This window comes from Python bivittatus, unplaced genomic scaffold (assembly GCF_059951505.1).
Source record: "Python bivittatus isolate LINGU-HERP-01145 unplaced genomic scaffold, Pbiv_v1 ctg000220_np1212, whole genome shotgun sequence".
NCBI classification, from domain to species: domain Eukaryota; kingdom Metazoa; phylum Chordata; class Lepidosauria; order Squamata; family Pythonidae; genus Python; species Python bivittatus.
This window is the reverse complement of record NW_028277048.1, coordinates 81,968-105,967: the sequence shown is the minus strand read 5'-3', so window position 1 is coordinate 105,967 and position 24,000 is coordinate 81,968. Positions and strand designations below refer to the sequence as shown.

At 41.1% G+C, this 24,000-nt stretch overlaps 1 protein-coding gene across 1 annotated transcript in view; it reads left to right on the top strand.

The window, feature by feature from the left end:
- The window catches only part of TRPC4 (transient receptor potential cation channel subfamily C member 4), a 149,759-nt gene that overhangs the window by 87,861 nt on the left and 37,898 nt on the right, over positions 1-24,000 (top strand). Inside the window, exons 5-6 of the mRNA XM_088137556.1 lie at positions 14,454-14,593; positions 15,810-16,123. Coding sequence (XP_087993682.1) covers positions 14,454-14,593; positions 15,810-16,123 — 454 coding nt within the window. The remainder of the gene's footprint in view (positions 1-14,453; positions 14,594-15,809; positions 16,124-24,000) is intronic.

Here is a 24,000-nt window from a genome sequence, read left to right as displayed (position 1 = left end):
TTATCACCCACTTTCCAGTCTTTTCCTAGGGATCTTTTACCGTCAGTGTATTTCTTATAAGTTGCTCTTACCTCTTCTAGTGCTGCCTTAATATTTGGCCATACTTCAGTCACCTGTTGTATCCACTCTACAGAACTCACCCGAGTGGATTCCTGAGGGAGCTCAGGGATTGGCACAAAATCCTGCCCTGTGGCTATCTTAAAAGGAGTTAATCTGGTATTCTGATGCACGGCATTGTTATAGGCCACCTCAGCAAAAGGCAATAGGTCATCCCAATTGTCCTGCTGATAACTGACAAAACACCTCAAGTACTGTTGTAACACAGAGTTCAATCATTCCAAAGCCCCATCCATCTGGGGGTGGTAACTCGAACTCAGCACCTGAGTCATCCCAATCAACTTCAGAAACGCTCTCCAGAACTTTGCAGTGAACTGGACCCCGTGATCGCTGATAATTCATTCTGGGACCCCATGAGCTTGGTAGATGTGCTGGATAAACAACTTAGCCAGTTTGGTGACTAATGGGAGTGAGGGGCAGGCTATAAAATGGGTTTGCTTAGAGAATAAATTGGTGACAACCCAGATCACTGTCTTTTTGTTGCTTGGAGGCAAGTCCATTGCAATTTGCCTCCAAGGTCTATCTGGGTTTGCCACAGGTTGCAATAGCCCCATCGATTTACCTCCTCTTTTTTTGGCCATGGCAGAAGTGGGGCAGGTGGTTACATATTCAGCTACATCCCTTCTCATTGTTGGCCACCAAAATTGGCACCGCAAGAGGTACAGGGTTTTTACAAATCTGAAATGGCCAGCTGTATTGCTGTCGTGGCTTCTCTGCAAAACCCATTTGTGGACTTCAGCCGGCACATACAATTTGTCCTGCCACCACCACGCCCCTTGCTTGTTAACCAAAGAGTCTTTGTTCTGTTTGAAACACTCATCCTCCAATACCTGGCTGTTTAATTTTTTCAACAACTCTCCCTCTGGCTCACCTCCAGCCTTTTTGCTCTGTGCTCTGCCATCAACCCTGGCAATCACCTCCTCACATTGGCTGTTATGTTGGGGCAATCTTGAAAGAGCATCTGCCAGGAAATTCTTTCCCCCAGGTATATACTTTAAAGTGAAATTAAATTGGTTGAAGCACTGACCCCATCTAAGCTGCTTCAGAGACAATTTCCTCAGGGCAGTCAATGCTTCTAAGTTTTTGTGATCAGTCCAAATTTCAAATGGGTGAGTCGATCCCTCCAATAGATGTCTCCAGCAGACTTAATGCCCAGCGCACTGCGCACTGCGAAAGTCTCCTTCTCCCAAACTAATTACCATCTCTCCGTTCCTGAGAACTTCCGCAAAATATAAGGGCATGGGTACAACTCCCCAGATTCAGACTTTTGCAGCAGCACTGCCCCCCCCCCCCACATCCGAAGCATCTGCCTGAATGACAAACGGCTAGTCCGGGTCAGGATGTTTTAGAATAGGCTCTGCCATGAACAAGGTTTTCAACTTTTCAAACGCTTCCTGACATTCCTGCAACCACACTAGCGGAGCACTGGGCTTCGAGGCTTTCGCTTTATCCTTCCCCTTAGTCTTTAGTAAGTCGGTAAGGGGGAGCGCCACCTGTGCAAAGTTTGAAATGAACTGGCGGTAAAAGTTAATGAAGCCCAGGAAATTTTGAAGTTGCCACGGCATTTTGGGAGCCTCCCAGCCAATCACATCCCTCACTCTGCTTGGGTCCATTTCAATCCCCTTATTTGATATCCGATAACCCAAATAATCTGTTTCTTATGGAATTCACATTTAGACAGTTTAGCAAACAGCTGAGTGTCCAACAGTTTCCTCAACACTTTTCTCATCAAACTCACATGCTCCTCCATATTTTCAGTTTAAATCAGTATGTCATCCAGATACACCAAGACACCTTGATACAAGTCCTCCTGCAAAACCTCATTTATGAGTTGCATAAACACCCCTGGGACTCCCTTCAATCCGAATGGCATGACTTTGTATTGGAAACAACCAAGAGGGCAATTAAATGCCATCTTCCATTTATCCCGCTCTTGTATTCATACCCAGAAATATGTGTCCCGCAAGTCCAGTTTAGTGAAAATTTTTCCCTTTGACAAGTGAGCTAACAAGTCTTTCATTAGGGGTAAAGGGTATCTATTATCTTGGCAAATAGCATTCAGTCCTCTATAGTCCGTGCAAAGCCTTAGCGAACCGTCTTTCTTTTCCTGATTAGCACCAGTGCCGCTATCTGGGATTGAGTAGGCTCAATAAATCCCCTCTGCAAGTTTTTATCAATAAAATCTCGCAGGGCTGCCAGTTCCTTGGGAGTCATGGAATACATCTTTTTCCTCAGGAATTTAGCCCCAGATTCGATCTCTATGGCACAGTCACTTGGGCAATGGGGGGTGGGTAGTTGGTCCAACTCCTTTTTATTAAAAGTCTCGGTACTTCCAAGTCTCGGTACTGTTCCATAATCAAAGCCGGACCTCCGGTTACACTCCAATTCGCTGCCGCCACACTTGCGGCCACCTCTGCCCCGGCTGACTTTCCAAAAATCCCTCTCATCCCCATACCGTCCCCTTTTGGGAACCGTAAACTGCCTTCATCCCAGTCCACTCTGGGGTTCCTCCTCTTCAGCCAGTTCATCCCCAAGTTTAATGGATGGGTTGCCATGGGAGTCACCAGGAATTTTATAGTCTCTCGGTGAGTCCCCATCCTCAGCTCGAGTTTCTCTGTACAAAATTCCACAGGACCTCCCCCCGCTGGGGATCCATCCAACTGAGAAAAGATTACTAGGGTTTGAGTCTCTTCACCCTCAGTCCCAACCCACAAACAATTACGGGATTTATTAAGGAGCAGGAACACCCCAAGTCTATGAGAGCCCTCAAGTCCGACCTATAGTTTGTCCTCAACACCCTCAGCTTCACCCAGACATTGATGGGACTCACACCTATTTCTTCACTCTCCGACTTATCCCTGGAACACTCTTCACGCCCTGATAAGGACGCCTGCTATTGGGCATGTATTAAAGCAGGTGATTTTAGTTTCCCACCAGCTGTTCCTCTCCCTCTGATGATTCAAACTCTGGGACTCCCTGAAGCCCCGCCTCCGCACTGGCGGCCGCAGTCGTCTTTTTCCCCAACTTCGGAGGCTTCGACGGCTTCCCCTCTATCTTCTTCCCTCCGGCATTCAAGCTCCCTTGAGGGCAACTAGCAGCAAAACGCCCCAACTCTCCACACTTGAAACACACCCAGTGACCCCATTTTCCGTCTTGGTCACGCTCCTTGGGTTTGGTCCCGACCTTCCTGGCTCCCGGCTCCACGGTCATCAAAGGGGTTCATGCCGCCACCGTCAGCCATTGCTCTTCAACCTCCCCTGCCGTAGCAATCCACCCATTAAGGATCTTCAGTTAGCCCTGATTCATCACACGACATAATAGATCGAGTTACAAACCACACTGGAAGAACTTGATGAGTCCCTCTGGTATGTCTAGGAGCTTCTGAGCCAGACTCATGAACTCGAATGCGAACTCAGACACCATCCTGGTCCCTTGCCTGAGCTGTTCCAGAGCCCTTCACATTTTCAGGGCTATACATGAATCTTCGAAATGCTTGCACAGGGCTTCCATGAAGTCATCCAACTTCTCCAGTGCCGGAGCTTTCACGTGATGCATTCTGACGACCTATTCCACTCTGCCCTCAAGGTAACTCGACATGTAGGAAACTTCTGTGAAACAAAGCCCCATAAACTTCCATGCAGATCTGTACCTGGGCGAGGAAACAAGCCACTCATGGAGATACCCCGTTGATGCATCAGGCTCTTCTTCAACCATCTGGGCACGTAGTCCTCATCTTCTTCACTGGATATCTCACCTTTGGCCAATCTCTCGCCTGCCTCCAGCAATCCAGGGGTTACCGCCATCTCCCCTGCTGGGGATGTGAGGCCAGTTCCTAGCACCTGGTCCAGCACAACTTTCATAGCCTGCACATCATCTGCTAGCGAAGCTATCTGAGACTTCATTTTTCCCATGCATTCCTTCAATGAGGGGCCCCGTTCTTTCACTCCTGTCCCATTCAACCCCAGCCTGGTCACTCTTGAGGACTCCACCGGCACCTCCCGCTGGATGGCCTTAACTTCTATCGGGACTCCCGAGGGACCGGGAGCCTCTTCCATCTCCTCGATTACATCATCTGCCTTCTTGTTGCTCAGTTGTGCGCTGGTCAATGCGATCTTTTGGACTTTCCTCAGGGCAATTTCTTCCCTGGCAACAGTCCTCACTGGAGTCTTAGCAAATTGTAATGATCTGCCACTCACAGCTCCCAACTTCACTTACTCTCCTTGCAACCAGTAATGGTTCAAAACAAAGTTCATTTATTGAGAACAAGTGTACAGTTCCAAAGCATTGCTAAGACTGAGCCCGTGCATGCCAAAAGTTGCTTTTACCTTTTCCTCCTTTCCCCTATGCACCCCCCTAACCTCCCAGACTTCTCATACTAGCTTGTTGGTATGACCTTGAGCATTCCTCAGTCTCTGATAACAGTCCACCTGCCTCTAACAGTCATTTCGTTCACCCATCCTTCCAGATCCTTCCAGCACCCCCCCCCCCATGTCTTCTAAATGGCAGAACCCAAGCAAGCAAGCAAGCTGGCAAGTGAAGTGGTTAATGATTGTGAGGATTCTGACATCAGACGTGCTTAAAAATGGCACAGTAAAGCGGTGGAAGAATGTTTACTTCCACATAAGCAAACAGATTGAAAGAAATTTGGGCAGCATTTTTAATGAAAAGTAGAGGCACTGGATATAGATGCATTTTGCCTCTTAGAATTGGCAAATGCATTTAAAATGCAGAACAACAAATATTCTATTTCAACAGCAAAAGTGGATATAGGAAAATTTAAAAGACCCTGCAAAATGTTGTTTTCAGCAATTCTGTCCTAATGTATTTAGCTCTGTCAAGTAAAATTAGCATTTTTTTAGAAGTATCCAGTTAACAAATCTAAAAGACCCTTGGGCTCCTGCTGATTTTATGTATGTTTCTATGTATGTATTATAATTGATAGTGTATAACCAGATATAATGAAAGAAAAGGCTTAATCTAGTCACTGGTACAGAGGTCTAAAGAAAATTCTAGCCCTACACTTAAATTTATACTGGAAGGTAACTTTTCAGTAAGATGGGAATATATCAGAATATATTAGAATTATAGTGATACAAAATTGAATAAACATCTACACTATATAAGGATATATTACCTTGTTGTACTTCACAATCATCCTAACAGCTATTCTACTTATTCTGTATCTATAGGATATTGTATAGTTATATAAGAAATCAAGCTAAATACAGTCCACTAGAGAAGGAAATGGCAGTCTCTGTTGGTATTCTGAGAAGAAAACCAAATGGAAATTCACAGTATGAACACGACAAATGTCAACATGATACTGTTTATGACAAGGCTGGATGAAAGCCAAACTACTGATGTGCCAAGAGGAAAAAGAAAAGCCTAATATTGGAAAGATATATATACTACATGCATATGAGAGCAAGTAAAGGTATTGGACTGGCTATGGAAAGACCCAGATTCTTGTCCATCCTCAGCAATGGAAGTTTCTGGGAGAGTTTGGGTCAGAAGCTCTCATCCTAACAGGATAGCTGTTACGTGGAAAAACAGAATAAAAGAATGCTGCCTTGAGGTCCTGAATGAAAGGTGGGATACAAGTCAAATACATAAATATTGGTATGTAGAATGTCAGAACTATAAACATCAGCAAACTTGATACTATTAGAGTAGAAATGTCAAGATTGAACATGAACATTCTGGGAATCATCAAACTGAAATGAACTGGAATTGGTCATTTCACTTCAGAGGAGCAACAGATCTTCTACAGCAGAAAAGAAAATCATAAATGGAATAGCCATTGATATTATCCAAAGACTGTCAAAATCAATGCTCAAATACAATCCTAAAAATGATAGAATGATCTCAATTAGAGTCCAAGGCAAGACAATATTATAGTAATCCATGTCTGGACTCCAACCACAGATACAGAGGAAGCAGAAGATGAACAAGGTGATTTGTTGACACAAAATCCTCCCCCCCCCCAAAATCATAATAATTAATAGGAAACTGTGTAGCACATTGAGAAATGGAGAAATCAGTATATGGGCCACTGTTTCTGAGGTGGGGATCCAGGATAGCTTAATACTTGGATTAGCTGTGTCAGGCAAATATTTTAAAGGGAACAATCTGAAACCTAACCCAGAAGGCCTGCAGGTTAAAATCAGTCTTATGGTAGGCTGAGTCATTGGTAGCTGTTGTCACTGTTACATCAGGAATAACGTCTGACAATTCTGATCCTGCAGAAAACTGGATTTTTAAAAATGGAAGGCTGCCTGCCTTTTGTATAGTTATTATTGATTTACTCTGCTTAGTTTTATGAGTTTGCACAATACTGCACCATAAACTCACCACCTGAGTTGGTTTGGCAGAATGTAGTTGGCTAATTTGTCATTTGGTATTTTATATGAATAAAGCCTTTAGATCAGCCAAACCAGATAGTTTGCTTTAGGTCATGCCCAAGAGCAACTCACATGCCAGGGCCTCAACTTCAGCTAGAAAGATACAGATAATCTTGAATAGGCACAAAAATAAGTATGATATATATGAGGTAAGGATGCCATTTAACTTTGAATTGCTTTTTGTCTCCATAGTGTATCTCATTATTCCCCTTCCCATTTTGCCTTTTTTCAAACTGATTTTTTTAAAAACATATTATGTGGTTTATTGTTATTTCTATTCTGCCCTGCCCTGGGAAAATAAAATGGTAGGTGCTTTGGATCTTTCTGCCTAGAAATACAGGATTTAACAAACCTCATGCTGATCCTGAAACAGAAAGATAGGTGTGCAATTCATGAGGTGAATTTTAATGGTTTTAATGAAGGTTTTAATGAAAAATTATCTTATTAAATTATCTTAACAAAGCCCCCCTCATCTGTGATTTGATCATGGAGGAGGGGGCAGACCTGGCGTGTACTACCGAAACCTGGCTGGGCCCAGAAGGAGGAGTAGCTTTGTCAGAAATGTGCCTGGCCGGGTTTTGGGTGTGGCACCAGCCAAGATGCCAGGGCAGGGGAGGTGGGGTGGCTATGATCATCCAAGAATCTCTAGTGGCCTTCAGGGGCCCTGCTCCACAAATAACTGGTTGTGAGACCCTGTTTCTCAAGTTGGGGGCCCGTGATCAGTTGGGAGTGTTGCTGCTGTACCAGCCTCCCTGCTCCATAATGACCTCCCTGCCTGAGCTGCTGAAGCCCGTCTCGGGGGTGGCCGTGGAGTCCCCCAGGCTTATGGTTCTGGGGGAATTCAATCTGCCATCCCTGGGACGAGCCTTGGAGGCAGCCGGGAATTCATGGCCATCATGGTGGCCATGGGTCTGACTCAGATTATTCGGGACCCAACTTGAGACAATGGACTCACACCAGATTTAGTCTTCTTGTCAGAGCAGTGGCAACAGGACCTGAGGGGAGAGTTACATCTTTCCCCATTGCCATGGTCAGATCATGCCCTGGTGGCCTTGAGGTTCTGGCATGTCGCCCCCCTCCGCAGGGAGGCAGGACCTATTCGATCAGCCCGCCCCCAGTGACTGATGGACCCGTTAGGGTTTCAGAAGGAGCTGGGAGTTATCCCTGAGGTCTTGCTGCACGGTCCAGCGGAGGCTCTGGCTGCTGCCTGGAACAGGGTGGCAGCCAGGGCCTTGGACAAGATCGCACTTGTGCAGCCTCTCTTGCCCATTCAAGCCCGTCGCTCCCCATGGTTTACGGAGGAGCTGAGGGTTCTGAAGAGGGTTAAGAGATGCTTGGAGCACCACTAGAAGAAGACAAGGACCGAACTCAACCAAACACAAGCTAGAGCTGCGGTTAAGGCCTACCTTGTGGCGGTAAGAGCGGCGAAACATCAGTATTTCTCCGCTCTTACTGCATCCGCAGAATGCCGCCCAGTGGCCCTGTTTAGAATCACCCGATCCCTGTTGGGGAGAGGGGGTTCAAAAAACCATCTACAGGGCCATGCTGAGGAATTTTCTGAGCATCTGCAGGATAAAGTCGCTCGGATCCATTCTAAGTTGGATGCCAAGCATGAGGCATGGTCTGGAGAGATGTCCAGGGAACATCTTTGCCAAGTTTTCTGGGACCAGTTTGATCCTGTTGGTCCTGAGGAAGTGGACGGGATCCTCCAGACTGTAAATGCTACCACATGCCCTTTAGATCCATGTTCCTCCTGGCTGGTGAGGGTAGCCAGAGAGGGGGCATGTGGTTGGGTCCTGGTGATGGTTAATACATCCTTGAGAGAGGGGGTGTTCCCTGCGACCTTTAAGGAGGCGCTGGTGCGCCCCCTCCTCAAGAAACCCTACCGTTCTGGATAATATGGGAAAGGTGGTTGAGAAGGTGGTGGCACTGCAGCTCCAGAGCATTTTGGATGATATGGATTATCTGGACCCCTTTCAGTCAGGTTTCAGGCCCAGATATGGAACAGAAACAGCATTGGTCGCATTTATTGATGATCTCTGGCGGGAGCGGGATGGAGGTGGTGCATCCATCCTGGCTCTCCTTGACTTCTCAGCAGCTTTTGATACCATCGACCATGGTATCCTTCTGGACCGACTCAGGGAGTTGGGGGTGGGTGGCATAGTCTTGCACTGGTTCGCCTCCTTCCTCCAGGGCTGGTCCCAGTCAGTGTTGATAGGGGGGGAGAGATTGGGCCCACGGCCCCTCCTTTATGGGGTGCCACAGGGTTTGGTACTCTCTCCTCTCCTTTTTAACATCTACATGAAACCACTGAGTGAGATCATCTGTCTCCACAGGATGAGGTATCATCAGTACGCCGATGATACTCAGTTGTACATCTCCATCCTGGGGGAAGTATGTGATGCTGTGGCTGCCCTTTCCAGGTGCCTGGAGGCTGTGGGGGGCTGGATGGGGAACAACAGGCTTCAGCTGAACCCTGGCAAGATGGAGTGGCTGTGGGTTAATGGCCCCTCGGCCCCTAGGAATTTGCCATCTTTGGTTCTGGATGGGGTTGCACTGCCCCAGACAGACCCAGTGTGTAACTTGGGGGTCCTCTTGGACTCACGACTCCTGCTCGAAGAGAAGATGGCAGTCATGGCCAAGAGGGCCTTTGCACAACTTCATGTTGTACACCAGTGACGCCCTTTCCTGGACCAAGAGGCCCTTCGAATGGTCACTCATGCCCTGGTCATCTCCCATATAGACTATTGTAATGCGCTCTATATGGGGCTACCCTTGAAGAGTATTTGGAAGCTTCAGCTGGTCCAGAATGCGGCCACGCGGGCGATCTTAGGTGCATCAAGATCAGCACATATAACATCTTTGCTCCGTGAGCTGCACTGGGTGCCCAGTTTGCTTCTGGGTCCAATTCAAGGTGTTGGTTATCACCTTTAAAGCCCTACATGGCATGGGTCCAGAATACCTGAGGGACTGTCTCATCCCCATTACATCAACCCATCCCACCTGGTCATGCAGAGAGTGCATGCTACGGACCCCGCCTGTAAGAGAATTTCATCTGATGGGGTCCAGGAGGCGAGTCTTCTCTGCAGCAGCCCCTGCCCTTTGGAACACTCTTCCCCCAGAAGTGAGATTGGCCCCCTCCCTTTTAGACTTCAGAAAAAAACTGAATACCTGGTTCTGCCATTACACATGGGATGGGGATGGGAAGTTTTGGGGTTGGCTGGTTCCCTAGTCTTACTTTTGACCGATATTATCTGATCACAGGCTAAAATAATATCACCATCTCTTGGATTTTATTGTATTTAATACTTGTATTTTATATTTGTATTATTTATGCTTTTATTGATTTTAAAATGTTTTGTTGTGAACCGCCCAGAGTCCCTCCTTGTGGGGGAGTTGGGCAGTGATATAAATTTGATAAATAAATAAATGAATAAATAAATAAATGAATAAATGAATAAATAAATAAAACCTAAAGGTAAATACATGGAAAGGCAACAGTCATGAACCAGAATTCCATATAAAATTTAATGCAATCAACCTAGCTATACTAATTACTATATCCTTGAATATGTTCATGTGATAATAAATTTGTAAGCATTAAAAAATGTTTTGGATTAGCCACTTCAACATTACATGGAAAGTTCATCAATGGACAATTTTTAGACCCCTAATCTAAAATTGTACTTAATCAATTTCCAATTTAAATAATTGATTCACATACTTAAATATTACAAATACACTTACATAGGTTCTGACTGTATTCCATGATTTAGATAACTTTGTCCATATAATCATTTTTATAATATTCATTTAAGGAATTCTATTCATAAAGTTTTATTAGGAATGTGGTGTTCCTGTATGAAATTCTTACATATATCACACCAGTCTTTCCAACAGCCCCCATTCTTGATTACCTAAAATTAAGTCATGAGCATGGAAAGGAAAGGCTTACACTGAGCTAAAGACTTGTTTAATAATGTCCTGATATTCACTATTTTGCTGCAACTCATTGTTGGAGAAACTAATTTCTCTTGGTTACATAATATCATGTTTGAAGTTTTTAGCCCTTAACGTGTGACAACAATGACCCATAATCTATCACACATTTTGACAAACTTTGAATAGTAGCAGATGCTCCCCATAGTGGCCAAAAGTCCAGAATTTACACATGATATTGGGTATTAGTTTAAAATTTACTTAGAAATAATTCAATAATACAGATACATATTGAAAATCTGCCCTACAATCCCATATCAATTTAAGTCTTATTTAAAAATATATAATAGATGGCTTCTCACACCTAATTAATTACCACATCTCTCCTCAGACCTCAAGGTACTGTGTAATGAAGTGTTCCTATTTTTATGTGGATGAAATATCAATGTTTTTTAAACAAGACCTAGTTAAAGGTCAACCCTTAACTGGAGGGACCTATACACTCTTTTTTTAAAATTTATCCACAATTTGCTGTGGCCCACACAACCAAAAGTCTTTGAATAATCAATAAAGCAAGGAAAGGTATCTTTTTGGAACTCCATTGGATGTAAGCAATATGATTTATCCATAGACTATTTAAACCCATCCACAATTATCTTTTCCTTTTGAATGATGTGAAGACAAATGACATTGCCAGAAGAGACTTTGAAAGAATCTCTGGATACTGTGAGGCCTACAAATGATCTTACTAGCATGTAAATTAAGTGCACTTATTCAGTAGTTTTGAGCATTCTTTAGTATTGCCCTTTTTGATATAGGAATATGAATTGATCTTTTCCAGACCCTTGGCCAATGCTATATTATAAAGCCTGCTTCTAAACAACAGTGGTAGTTTAACTGCTAACAGTTTGTAAGATGTTTAATAGTTCTGTTGGAATTTCATTAACTAATACAGCTTTATTTTTAGTAATAGTTTCTAGTGCTCATTTTAATGTGTAGCTCTACTTCAGTGATCAAACTTTCACATGTATCATCAGTTTTGAGATCTTTTGGATACAGTTCTTCCTATATTCATACCATATCTTCTTTCTCTAGTAGATTTCTGACTTTCAGTATTTCCCTCTTTGCATTAAAGACTCTCTTCTATAATTTTCTTAAATAAAATTCTTGTATTCCATATTCAGCTGTTAGTCTCAATTTCTTCTTATCGCTTATTTAGGTATATTCCTTTGTCTCTTCTTGCTCTTGGGAGCTTAACATTTAATTGGGCAAATATACATATCCCTTGCCTTTTGCTTTCTGTCTTTCTTCAGCTATTTTCAACTTATCATCCGACAGACATATGATTAATCATCCATTTATTTTGGCTATTGACCAACAAAATTTACATTCAGTACTAAAACTAAAATCATCCCATTGTGCCAAGAATAACTAAAACTTAAGGTGCACAAATTTAAAACATAATATCGGTACTGTTAAAATTTTATGATTGCAAAATCGAGTTTGAGTGCAGTGCTATATAAATCTATGTAATTGGTATACTATTATATAAAACTATATATAATTCTAAACAGCACTAAACAACCATAAGCTTCATATCTAATGGTGGCGTGAATTTCACTCCAGAGTTCTCCAAGCACTCTATCAAATCTAATGCATTAAACTCATCTTTTATCTTCACCAAATAATAATTGGGAATATTGCAAAGTTTGTTGGGATGATGATGATGATGATGATGATGATGATGATGATGATGATACTGCAATCTTTAGTTTAAGTTGTAATTTTGCAAGGAGTCTGTGTTCTGAGCTGCAATCAGCATCCAATCTTTTTTTTCCCTTAACTGAATAATTTTTTTCCCCATTATTTTTGGGGTTGTATTTATTCAACACTGAATTTGACAATATTGTTAGTATCTGTTAATATTGACAGTTATTCTGTTTCTTCTATGATTTTTTTTCACAACAGAAGAGCTGATACTCTTCTGATGTGAAATGACCCATTCCAGTCCATTTCAGCTTAGCAATTCCCAGAATGTTAATTATCAATCTTGGCATTTCTACTTTGACAACATCAAGTTTGCTTTGGTTCATGGTTCTGATATTCCACAAATACTTATCTCCATAGCATCCACTTTCCCTTTTTCCTCTGGGCACATCATCAGCCTTTTAGCTTTATATTTCAAATCCTTTGGCTTTAATCCAGCCACATCATAAGCAGCAGTGCTTCTCATACTTGCCCTCCACTCCTCCCCAGTAGCTTGTCAGACCTGGATGTCCTCCAATATTATGTTGACATTTTCCTGGTTGTGAATATCCAGTAGGCTGCCATCAGATGTGTCATCAAAGTAACAAGAGCAGCACTGTCCTATAACAACATAAACCACACCTCTTTTCTACATGTGCATGATGCAGGTATAAAAGGTGTGGAGTTTGTATCATGATAGTGCAGTGCTGCTTCTGTCATTTGCCCCCTTAACATGGAAACCTGAGGTAGCCGATTCCTTCCTTCTCTAGTTCCTTTTTATTAAAAGCTAGAGCTAGAAAAAGAAAGATACATACCTGAGCATTCTCTTTTTATAGACAAAAACTAATGTGAAAAAAAAGATGAAGACTACAGTAAGCAACAACAGATCTTTTTTTTTTTTTTTAATGTCTGAACTGAGTTTATAGCGTAGTTTGCATGTTTCTATGAGATGTTTTATCCCAGCATTCCCTTTTGGTGGGAATACCAAGCAGATAAGTATTAGTAATGCATTCAAGTTGCCACCCATGTTCAGAGACCAGGCGACCTTGTGTAACATGTTCTATATGCAAAATGCCTTTTTTCTTTAATGTTTATTATTTATTTATTTATTTATTTATTGTATTTATACAGCCGCCCATCTCACACAAAGTGACTCTGGGCAGCGTACTACAATTAACTTTAATATTTTTTACTAGAGTCCTCTCTTTTGGACTCTAAATGTACACATCCCATTTACACTATGTGTGACATATCTATACTGGAATGATTGATTTGTCCTATATATTATGTTCTGTAGTGACAATGGGGACAGAATTATTTCCCATTATAATAAATGGGAGAGAAACTTGCACCAGACTTAAATCTGGTGTAAAGTTGTGTCATTAATAAGGATTTATAGTTGTAGCTATAAAGGGATACAGGATATAGTGTCAGCATTCTCTACTCCTGAAATGCCCACACCCTGATTTGGCAGCACTGTTCACTAATTTAAAGTGCTTGTTCAGTGACAATGTATTTTTTATATAATTTTTGACAATATAGTGGGGCTAAATGCCACACTTTATAGTTCATGCATAGAGGATCTTCAATATAAGATTATGCCTTATACTCTTTAGGTGCTTCTGCTAACCTTAACCCCTACTTAAAGCACAAAGTTGTACAAAATCTGTTATTTAAAAATAACCATTTCCAAGAAAGACTATATCAATTCAATTATGATAGGTGGAGAAAAGAAATGTGCTGTTACTGGCTTTCAGATATCATAAAGTATTTCTTTTCTAACAAATTTAATTTTAGCTGAGTGATTTTTTTCGTCATATACAGTTTCTCTTGAGTGCCATTCACCTACCACATGAGCATCACCTTGAAAGAAAAGAAAAAGATTCTACAACCACTGAATTGGTTCATTGGTTTAAAAAAAAAAAACTGTTTAAAGACAGCTGTAAATTCGAGACCTTACTTTTAAATCTGCAATCAGTGGGGCTGAAATGCATGCCATTGCAAGTTTAACAGAAGCTACTGATTCTGGAGAACTTTTTATGCTTAGGCTATCAGATCTGACTTGCAAACATTCAGACACCACTAGATGGAAGTTAGAGTTTTTTATATCTCTCTGTTGCCATCTAGTAGCTGTGCAGATTTATGCAGCCCTGATCTGGTAAACCTAATTCTATTCATTATGGAAACTTCAATTAAAATGATTGCTCAAATAATTAGTGATTAGTTAATCTTTGCTTTTTATATTTATAGGGTTTATTTGGGGTGAAATTAAACAAATGTGGGATGGCGGCCTGCAAGATTACATTCATGACTGGTGGAATCTGATGGATTTTGTAATGAACTCGCTATACCTGGCAACAATATCACTGAAAATAGTTGCATTTTCAAAGGTAACAAACCCTAACAAATATTAGATGCTTGACATTTTCTTTGGGTGTATTTTGCTCCATAAATGTATCTATTTTTTTTTTAATCCATATAAAAACAGATAGTCTTCATTTAGCGACCACAGCTGGGACTGGCAACTCGGTCAGTAAGCAAAGAAGTCGCTAAGTGAAACCATGACTGCTTATCATCTTACTTCAACTTTCCTTTTTGTAACTGTGAACTGTCTCTAAACAAGGCAGTTGCTAGACAAGGACTACCAGTAAGTGCTCACCATCTCAGTTTATGGTAACTAATTCTGTAGGTTTATTTAGATATATATACAATGTCTAGTGCCAAAGCAATGTAGGAAGAGTATTTTAAAACTGAGTGTCACTTTTTGTTTCTTAGAAAACAACTAACTGTATAGTCTTCTTGCATACAAATTGGAAAATCCATTTGATAACTCTGTGTATCATATATATCATCAATCTCTCCCAATGATCAGTTTTATATTATTATTACCATTTCTAAGATGCAAAACAGCCATCTCACTCCATGTTTTATATTAGACATTCCATATTCCAGGTATCAAAAAATGACAGAAATAGAGCCCAACTTATATGGTGACCCTCTTTTTCTAGGTCTCCATGGTAAAAAAATAAAATAATTTGCTGTGAAATCTGGCATGACTCCTTACTCCGTATTCCTCCCAAGTCTATCTGGCATTATTTTTTGACAAGCTTACCTTAGAGAATAAAAGTATGTTTTATATTAGTTTCACAGCAACTGGGGAGTTTGCTGGTAGTTGCCCATTTTCTGGCAGTGGGGGAGTGGTTGGTATGGGGAGTCACAGGCTGGTTATAGCCTTATGGACAGTCTGAATCTCCAACTGAACTTCCTTTGCCTAACAGCCCCAAGCATTATGCATTTCCTTCTTAGTTCAGTTGTTTTAACACTTTGACTAATAGGGTTCATAATTCAAATTTCTTCAGTGATGTGCAATCCTTTTTGAGAAGGGATTCTCTATTCTCTGCATAGAGAATCTGAATATCCTACTCTCATGGCACTGTAAAATAACAGATGAAAGAAGCTCTAGCTAACTATCACTTTGTAAAGAATAACCTTGGGGAGACGTGTTTTCATGCATGGTCTTGAATTCATAAAAAATAAAAATGCAATATGAAGGGCTGGTACAGTGGAGAAAGACTTGTTAATATTGTCTCATTATTTTGTTTTCAGTACAGTGGGCTGCTTGCAAGACAGAGCTGGGATATGTGGCATCCAACACTGGTTGCAGAGGCCCTGTTTGCTATTGCAAATATTTTTAGTTCTTTGCGCCTAATCTCATTATTCACTGCAAATTCTCACTTGGGACCACTGCAGATCTCTCTTGGAAGAATGCTGCTAGATATTTTAAAATTTCTGTTCATCTACTGTCTTGTACTGCTAGCTTTTGCAAATGGACTTAACCAGCTATATTTTTATTATGAAACCAATGAACCTGATCGCTGCAAAGGGATACGCTGTGAAAATCAAAATAATGCATTTTCAACGTAAGTCAGACTTAAATAAAAACTTATTTTACAGCATTTTTAAAATTGCATAATATTTTATCTGTAATCCTTTTTTTCTTTCTCAGAACTGCAGTGATAGAGAATCTTCATGAAAAGTTAGCATGATACAGTATTTTTAAAGTTTTGATCCTAACAATTATTTTGCAATATTAATAATATAAATTGAAATACATCAAAATATATGGAGGCTAAAGTTATATAGGTCATGGTCTGAATAATACAGACATTCTGAAATGTCATTGATGCTGATGAATGAGACCACTTTTGGATACAACAATCTTATCAAAGGAACAGGCATTACTGTTATGAAAGTGATATTCATTCCACTTGTGGGCAATGGAAAGGAAGTGCTATGATTAATTAAATTGGTTCCAGTTCATGGATGTTACAGTCATTACTTATATGCTATTACCTTAGCTTTAATTTTGCTATGGCCTCAAAAGTCATGGTTATGGCATTTTTCATAATAATGCTAAAAATGATTTTGATGTTATCACATTGATTCAAAAACTAAAGTTATCCTGACTACAAGATAGTACTATAAACTAATATTTACAAGTCCTATGTTAAAACTAAACAATTTATTTATTATTAATAAATGTTAAGAGCTGAAGTTACTGAACTTTATACTTTACAGTGCTCTAAGTTTAGATTTAGATTTCTGCTGCTAAGGGGATCTATTTACCACTCCAGAATCAGCTTTGTACTACTGTTTGTACCACCATTGTTTCCATCCAGCAGCTAAGCCAATTTATTTCTGGTTCCACTGAGGTGTATTTAGAATCATAAAAAAAGCAATCTTTCTATTTGTACAGTAATGCTAAATTGATAAAAAGTTTCTAAGCAGATACTTTTTTCATTGCTCACATTGCCTCATGGCTTTTTGATTCTGGCAACCACTGTCCCCTCTAAGTTTCATCATCCTGTCTTTTTACCATCATAGCCTGCAAAAGGTTTTCAAATTCAAACAGAGCAACAGCATCCTTCCAGTCAGAAAGTTTAGCCTCATAGCAAAATATTTTGCAAACAACCAAATAGATATGTTTTTTGAAAATGTAGCTAGGAAGGATACTAGTCATGCATTTACATAAGAATATAAGAGTAGCAAGATCCTTCTGGAGCCCTTCACAATTACTTTTCATTTTACCATCCTAAATTGCTGAATAACATCAACAAACGTATTGTTGTTGTTTAGTCGTTAAGTCGTGTCCAACTCTTCGTGACCCCATGAACCATATTGCGCCAGGCCTTCCTGTCCTTCACTGCCTCCCTGAGTTTGCTCAGTTTCATGCTCATTGCCTTCAGTGATGCTATCTAACCATCTCATCCTCTGCCGTCCTCTTCTCCTTTTGCCTTCAATCTTTCCCAGCATCAGGGTCTTCTCCAAAGAGATCTCTCTTCGCATTAGGTGACCAAAGTATCTGAGCTTGAGCTTCATTATCGATCCTTCCAATGAGCAATCAGGGTTGATTTCCTTTAAGATTAACTGGTTTGACCTCCTAGCAGTCCAGGGGACTCTCAAGAGTCTTCTCCAGCACCACAGTTCAAAGGCATCAATTCTTCGGCACTCAGCCTTCTTTATGGTCCAGCTCTCACAGCCATACATTACTACTGGAAAAACCATAGCTTTGACTATGCGGATCTTTGTCGGCAAGGTGACGTCTCTGCTTTTTAATATGCTATCTAGGCTTGCCATAGCTTTCCTCCCAAGGAGCAAGCGTCTTTTAATTTCATGGCTGCAGTCTCCGTCTGCGGTGATCTTGGAGCCCAAATAAATGAAGTCTGTTACTGCTTCCATTTCTACCCCTTCTATTTGCCAGGAATTGATGGGTCCAGATGCCATGATCTTAGTTTTTTTAATGTTGAGTTTCAAGCCAGCTTTTGCACTCTCCTCTTTCACCCTCATCAAGAGGCTCTTTAGTTCTTCTTCACTTTCTGCCATTAGGGTGGTATTGTCCGCATATCTGAGGTTGTTGATGATTCTCCCTGCAATCTTAATTCCGGCTTGTGATTCTTCCAGCCTGGCATTTCTCATGATGTACTCTGCATATAGGTTAAATAAGCAGGGTGACAGTATACAGCCTTGTCGTACACCTTTCCCTGTTTTGAACCAATTGGTTGTTCCATGACCGGTTCTAACTGTTGCTTCTTGTCCCGCATACAGATTTCTCAGGAGACAGGTAAGGTGGTCTGGTACTCCCATCTCTTTAAGAATTTGCCACAGTTTGTTGTGATCGACACAATCAAAGGCTTTTGCATAGTCAATGAAGCAGAAGTAGATATTTTTCTGGAACTCTCGTGCTTTCTCCATGATCCAGCGAATGTTGGCGATTTGATCTCTAGTTCCTCTGCCTCTTCGAAACCCAGCTTGTACATCCGGTAGTTCTCAGTTCATGTATTGCTGAAGCCTAGCTTGTAGGATTTTGAGCATAACCTTGCTAGCATGTGAAATGAGTGCAATTGTGCGATAGTTTGAGCATTCTTTGGCATTGCCCTTCTTTGGAATTGGAACATAAACTGACCTTTTCCAATCCCGTGGCCACTGTTGCATTTTCCAAACTTTCTGGCATATTGAGTGCAGCACTTTAACACCATCATCTTTTAGTATTTTAAATAACTCAGCTGGAATACTGTCATCTCCACTAGCTTTGTTGTTAGCAATGCTTCCTAAGGCCCACTTGACTTCACTCTCTAGGATCTCTGGCTCAAGGTCAGTGACCACACCAGTATGGACATCGGGGACATTAAGATCTTTCTTGTATAGTTCTTCTGTGTATTCTTGCCACCTCTTCTTAATCTCTTCTGCTTCTGTTAGGTCCCTGCCTTTTTTGTCCTTTATCATGCCCATCTTTGCACTAAACGTTCCTTTCATATCTCCAATTTTCTTGTAGAGATCTCTAGTCTTCCCCATTCTATTGTTTTCCTCAATTTCTTTGCATTGTTCATTTAAGAAGGCCTTCTTATCTCTCCTTGCTATTCTCTGGAAATCTGCATTCAGTTGCTTATATCTTTCCCTTTCACCCTTGCTTTTCACATTCCTTCTTTCCACAGCTATTTGTAAAGCCTCATCAGACAGCCATTTTGCTTTCTTGCATTTCTTTTTCTTTGGGATGGTTTTAGTTGCTGCCTCCTGTACAATGTTACAGACCTCCGTCCATAGTTCTTCAGGCACTCTGTCTACCAAATCTAATCCTCTAAATCTATTCATCACCTTCACTGTGTACTCACAAGGAATATGATCTAAGTCATACCTGAGTGGTCTAGTGGTTTTCCCTACATTCTTCAATTTAAGCCTAAATTTTGCAGTAAGAAGCTCATGATCTGAGCCACAGTCAGCTCCTGGTCTTGTTTTTGCTGTCTGTATAGAGCTTCTCCATCTTTGGCTGCAAAGTATATAATCAATCTGGTTTCGGTATTGACCATCTGGTGATGTCCATGTGTAGAGTCGTCTCTTGTGTTGTTGGAAAAGAGTGTTTGCTATGACTAGCTTGTTCTCTATTAGCCTTTGCCCTGCTTCATTTTGTACTCCAAGGCCAAACCTGCCTGTTATTCCGATTACTCCTTGACTTCCTACTTTAGCATTCCAATCCCCTATGATGAAAAAGACATCTTTTTTTGGTGCTAGTTCTAGAAGATGTTGTAGGTCTTCATAGAAGCGGTCAACCTCAGCTTCTTCAGCATCAGTGGTTGGGGCATAGACTTGGATGACTGTGATATTGAATGATTTGCCTTGGATACGCACTGAGATCATTCTGTCGTTTTTGAGCTTGTACCCCATTACTGCCTTTCCGACTCTCTTATTGACTATGAGTGCAACTCCATTTCTTCTAAGAGTTTCTTGCCCACAGTAGTAGATATAATGGTCACCCGAATTAAATTCACCCATTCCCGTCCATTTCAGTTCGCTGATTCCCAAGATGTCGATGTTCAGTCTTGTCATCTCATGTTTGACCACATCCAGCTTGCCTTGGTTCATAGATCTTACATTCCAGGTACCTATACAATATTGTTCTTTACAGCATCGGACCTTTTCGCTTCCAGATACATCCACAGCTGAACGTCCTTTCGGCTTTGGCCCAGCCGCTTCACTCTTTCTGGAGCTACTTGGAATTGCCCTCCGCTCTTCCCCAGTAGCATATTGGACACCTTCCGACCTGAGGGGCCCATCTTCCAGCGTCATATCTTTTAGCCTTTTAACAATGTCCATGGGGTTTTCTTGGCAAGGATACTGGAGTGGGTTGCCATTTCCTTCTCCAGTGGACCACATTTTGTCAGAACTCTCTGTCATGACCTGTCCGTCTTGGGTGGCCCTGCACGGTATAGCTCATGGCTTCACTGAGTTATGCAAGCCCCTTCGCCACGACAAGGCAGTGATCCATGAAGGGGCAACAAACGTGACACACTTCTTAATCCTAAGTCAAGATAAGTCCTAGCACAGATCCTCGAAGCTCTCTACTTCTTACTTCCTTCCATTAGGAAAATTGCCCATTTACTGGCATTCTTTGTTTTCTAATTTTTAATCAGTCCATCATAAAAAGACAAGCCCTCTTATTTCATGATCACTAGAACCTTTGACCACTTTGACCACTCAAGAACCTTTGATGAGTGTCATGGTACAGCTCTCAAACAGGATGCTCATACATCGGTTCCAATGGGAAAATGTTTTATTATAAACAAAAAATTACTTTTCGTTAGAAAAGGAAGATTATCTATTGCTTTTTAATTTACAGTCGATGTTTCTACCCTATGTTGACTATTTTTATAGACTATTTTATCTTTTAAGTTCTATTACATTTTTAAAATTTATCTTTATTCTATTTAACTATTTTTCCTAGCTACCTCACTTCTACTCTTTACTGTCTACAGTAACTTCAGCTCTTTCTTATCTCTTTCTATCCTGGTCTATTCTATTCTATATATATATCACAACTACTTATCCTTGGCAAATGTTATTGTTGGGCTAGTTTCTGTTATCAGCTGACTCAGCTGGAGCCTGGATTTTATCATTGTGGAGTAGGAATTGCTGCTGATGTTGCTTGATGCTGCCACCAATGTCACATCTGGTAGTGTCACATCCCTTGACACCACATCTGGTTTTAGCTCTGTGATGATGGCCCATTGGTGTTTGCTCCTTCAACTCTGCCTATCTTGGCCACAGTGCATCTGGTCCATTCTGGCTTGATTATTTCTTCTACCTGTTGTTGTGGCAGAGAGTATTGGTTGCTACTGTCACCCCATGAAGCTCCCTCCCACTGCTGCCACCCAAGTTTTTCAAGTCTTACAAAGCCTCTCCTTGGCTTTCTTTTTCTTCTTGGGCCTTCTGCTTCTCTCTCCTAGCCTTCTCTCTTTCTCCTACTACATGCTGTTGAGCTCTCCTTACCTATTGCTCTTTTTAGCTGTGGTAGCTGCTAGTGTGGCTAGTTTCTGCTTGTATGGCTGGCTGTACTTTCTGGATGACCGTGAAGACACTACAGTCAGCCCAACTTTCTAGACACCTCTTGAATCTCTTCAACTACACTTACAGTACTGGCTGCTTGGCACTCCAAAGATAGGAGCACTAACCACTTTCCCCTCCCTTCCTTCTTCTTTTGGTTTGGTCCCCTCTCTAGGTACATCCAATTGTTACTAGCCTTTCTGCTGCCCTGAGACCTTCAGGAAACTCTCTACTTGGGCCTACACTGGCATCACATACATAGGTCATTGCCTCTTCTCTCAGGTTTGTCTGGGTCTGTTGCAATTAAGTTCCTTGGGAGTCTCCTGTCCAGCTGCCAAGGCTTTTCTTTCTTCCCTCCCTCTGCTATTCAGCAGTCTTGCATAGCACATGTGCACACATATGCTAATATGCTGCTATTCCTTCCTTCCTTCCTTCCTTCCTTCCTTCCTTCCTTCCTTCCTTCCTTCCTTCCTTCCTTCCTTCCTTCCTTCCTTCCTTCCTTCCTTCCTCTTCCAATGCTCTCAGTTCCAGCAAGCAGCCACCTAATAAGTAAACCCCAGCTATATTCCTTTAAAATAAATGGCTCCCTTTTCTTCTGATGAGGCCCTTCTTAAATTTCATTTCACTTTCATCCTCTGAAACAGCACTTTTTTTTTCTTTATAGCTATCCTCTCCCAATGAGGAATTGGTCAGTTTTTGATATTATACACATCTGCAAGAAGTTGAGATTTCCTCAAAAACATTATATGCATTATTAGGTCATGATTACCCTTTGCATATGACTTTGTGACACAAGTACAAAAAAGGAAGACTGTGCATCACAATGTTGTGACACTTACCAAAGCCCTCTCCATGAATGTCTGTAGTTGACAGAATTACCCCCTCCACCTTTGAACACTAAAAAGTTAATGAAGCAGAATTTACCTTTTAAGAACCCATACAAAATCTGTGCTGTTTAAAGCTTGGTCCTATATGTGCTCAATTATTTTTTCTTTGATTACCATTTTTACCAAATTACCTGGAACTAGGTGAGGTTGATTGACTGTACCTATAGTGCCCCTTTATACCTTTTTATACTTAATTTTATTTTTGATTGGAGTAGGAGCAAAGATATTTTTGTTTCTCTAGGATCTCAGATAATGTAGGAGATGTGACACTGATTGGATGAAGGGTTTTGCACTTGTACATTCTCAGTGTTTCAAGTCTGGCAGAAATAATGTTTGACTGGCTTCAGATTGTTTTGTGAGGGATTGATGAGTGGAAATAGTGTAATATAGAAACTAGGAGCAGTCTCATATAATCTACTGTGTTTTTTACTAACTTTTTGGATTAATCAATTAGAATCTGGTGAGAAAGTCACGCTTCATTTCAATGAAATAATTTGGGACAAAGGAAAGTCATATTCCTGTTGTTATTGTTAAACAAAAAGTAGTAAAAAAAAATCATTGCAATTTTGTTACAAATCACTCAAGGATCTACCAATAGTTCGCAGTTTATCTTCTGATCACCATGAAAACTGATCCTTAAAGGATTACCAAGAGAATTTTAGACTGCAGCCCACAGGAAAATATAAATGCATCTGAAAGTAAGTTGTGTCTTTGAAAATCTATTTCTAACATAGATTGGATGGGATCAGGGATCAGGGAAAATGATAGCTAGTTCCAGATTACTTCAAGTTTAAATTCCTTCTAATTGCAAATATTACTGGATGGATGCCAAATGGAAAACAAAAAAGGCTGATCAAAATTAAAAAGTGGTTTCTACATATCTATATAGTTAAATAAGGGAGACATTTGATCCAGAATTCCCCAAACAGCTAGATAAGTATCTATCAACTTCCAGGCTTTAAACATGTTGAATATTCAACTGAAATTAAAAAACAAGATAGGGAAAGCATGCAAAATATAACACATGATCAGAAATGGGAGAGGGTGGAATTAAGAATGGAGCAGTTGGCACCATTCCAAACCACTGCCCAACTGCCTCTCCCCAGGAATGCCTTGGGGGGATTTCTCTGGATTTTTTTCCTCCACAGTCCCTAACAGATCTGTGGAAAATATTCTAAGTATTTGGCAGATAAAGTTGCTCAGATCTACTCAAAGTCAAACTTCAACTGGCAGGTCTGGATGAAGTGTCCAGAGCTCAGCTTTGTGGCGTGATCTGGAATGAGTCTGAGTCAATTACTCTTGAGGAAGTGGGCAAGATTCTCCAAACTGTTAGTTCAGCTACCTGTTTTTTAGATGCAGGTCCCTCCTGAGTTGTTCAGGAGGCCTCGGAGCTGATCTGTAGTTGGATCCATGCTGTAGTTGGCTTCTTGAGAGAGGGGGTGGTGCCTTCATGCTTGAAGGAGGTGATCGTATATCCCCTTCTTAGAAGGCTGTCCTTGGACCAAACAATTCTATCTCCAATCTTCCTTTTTTAG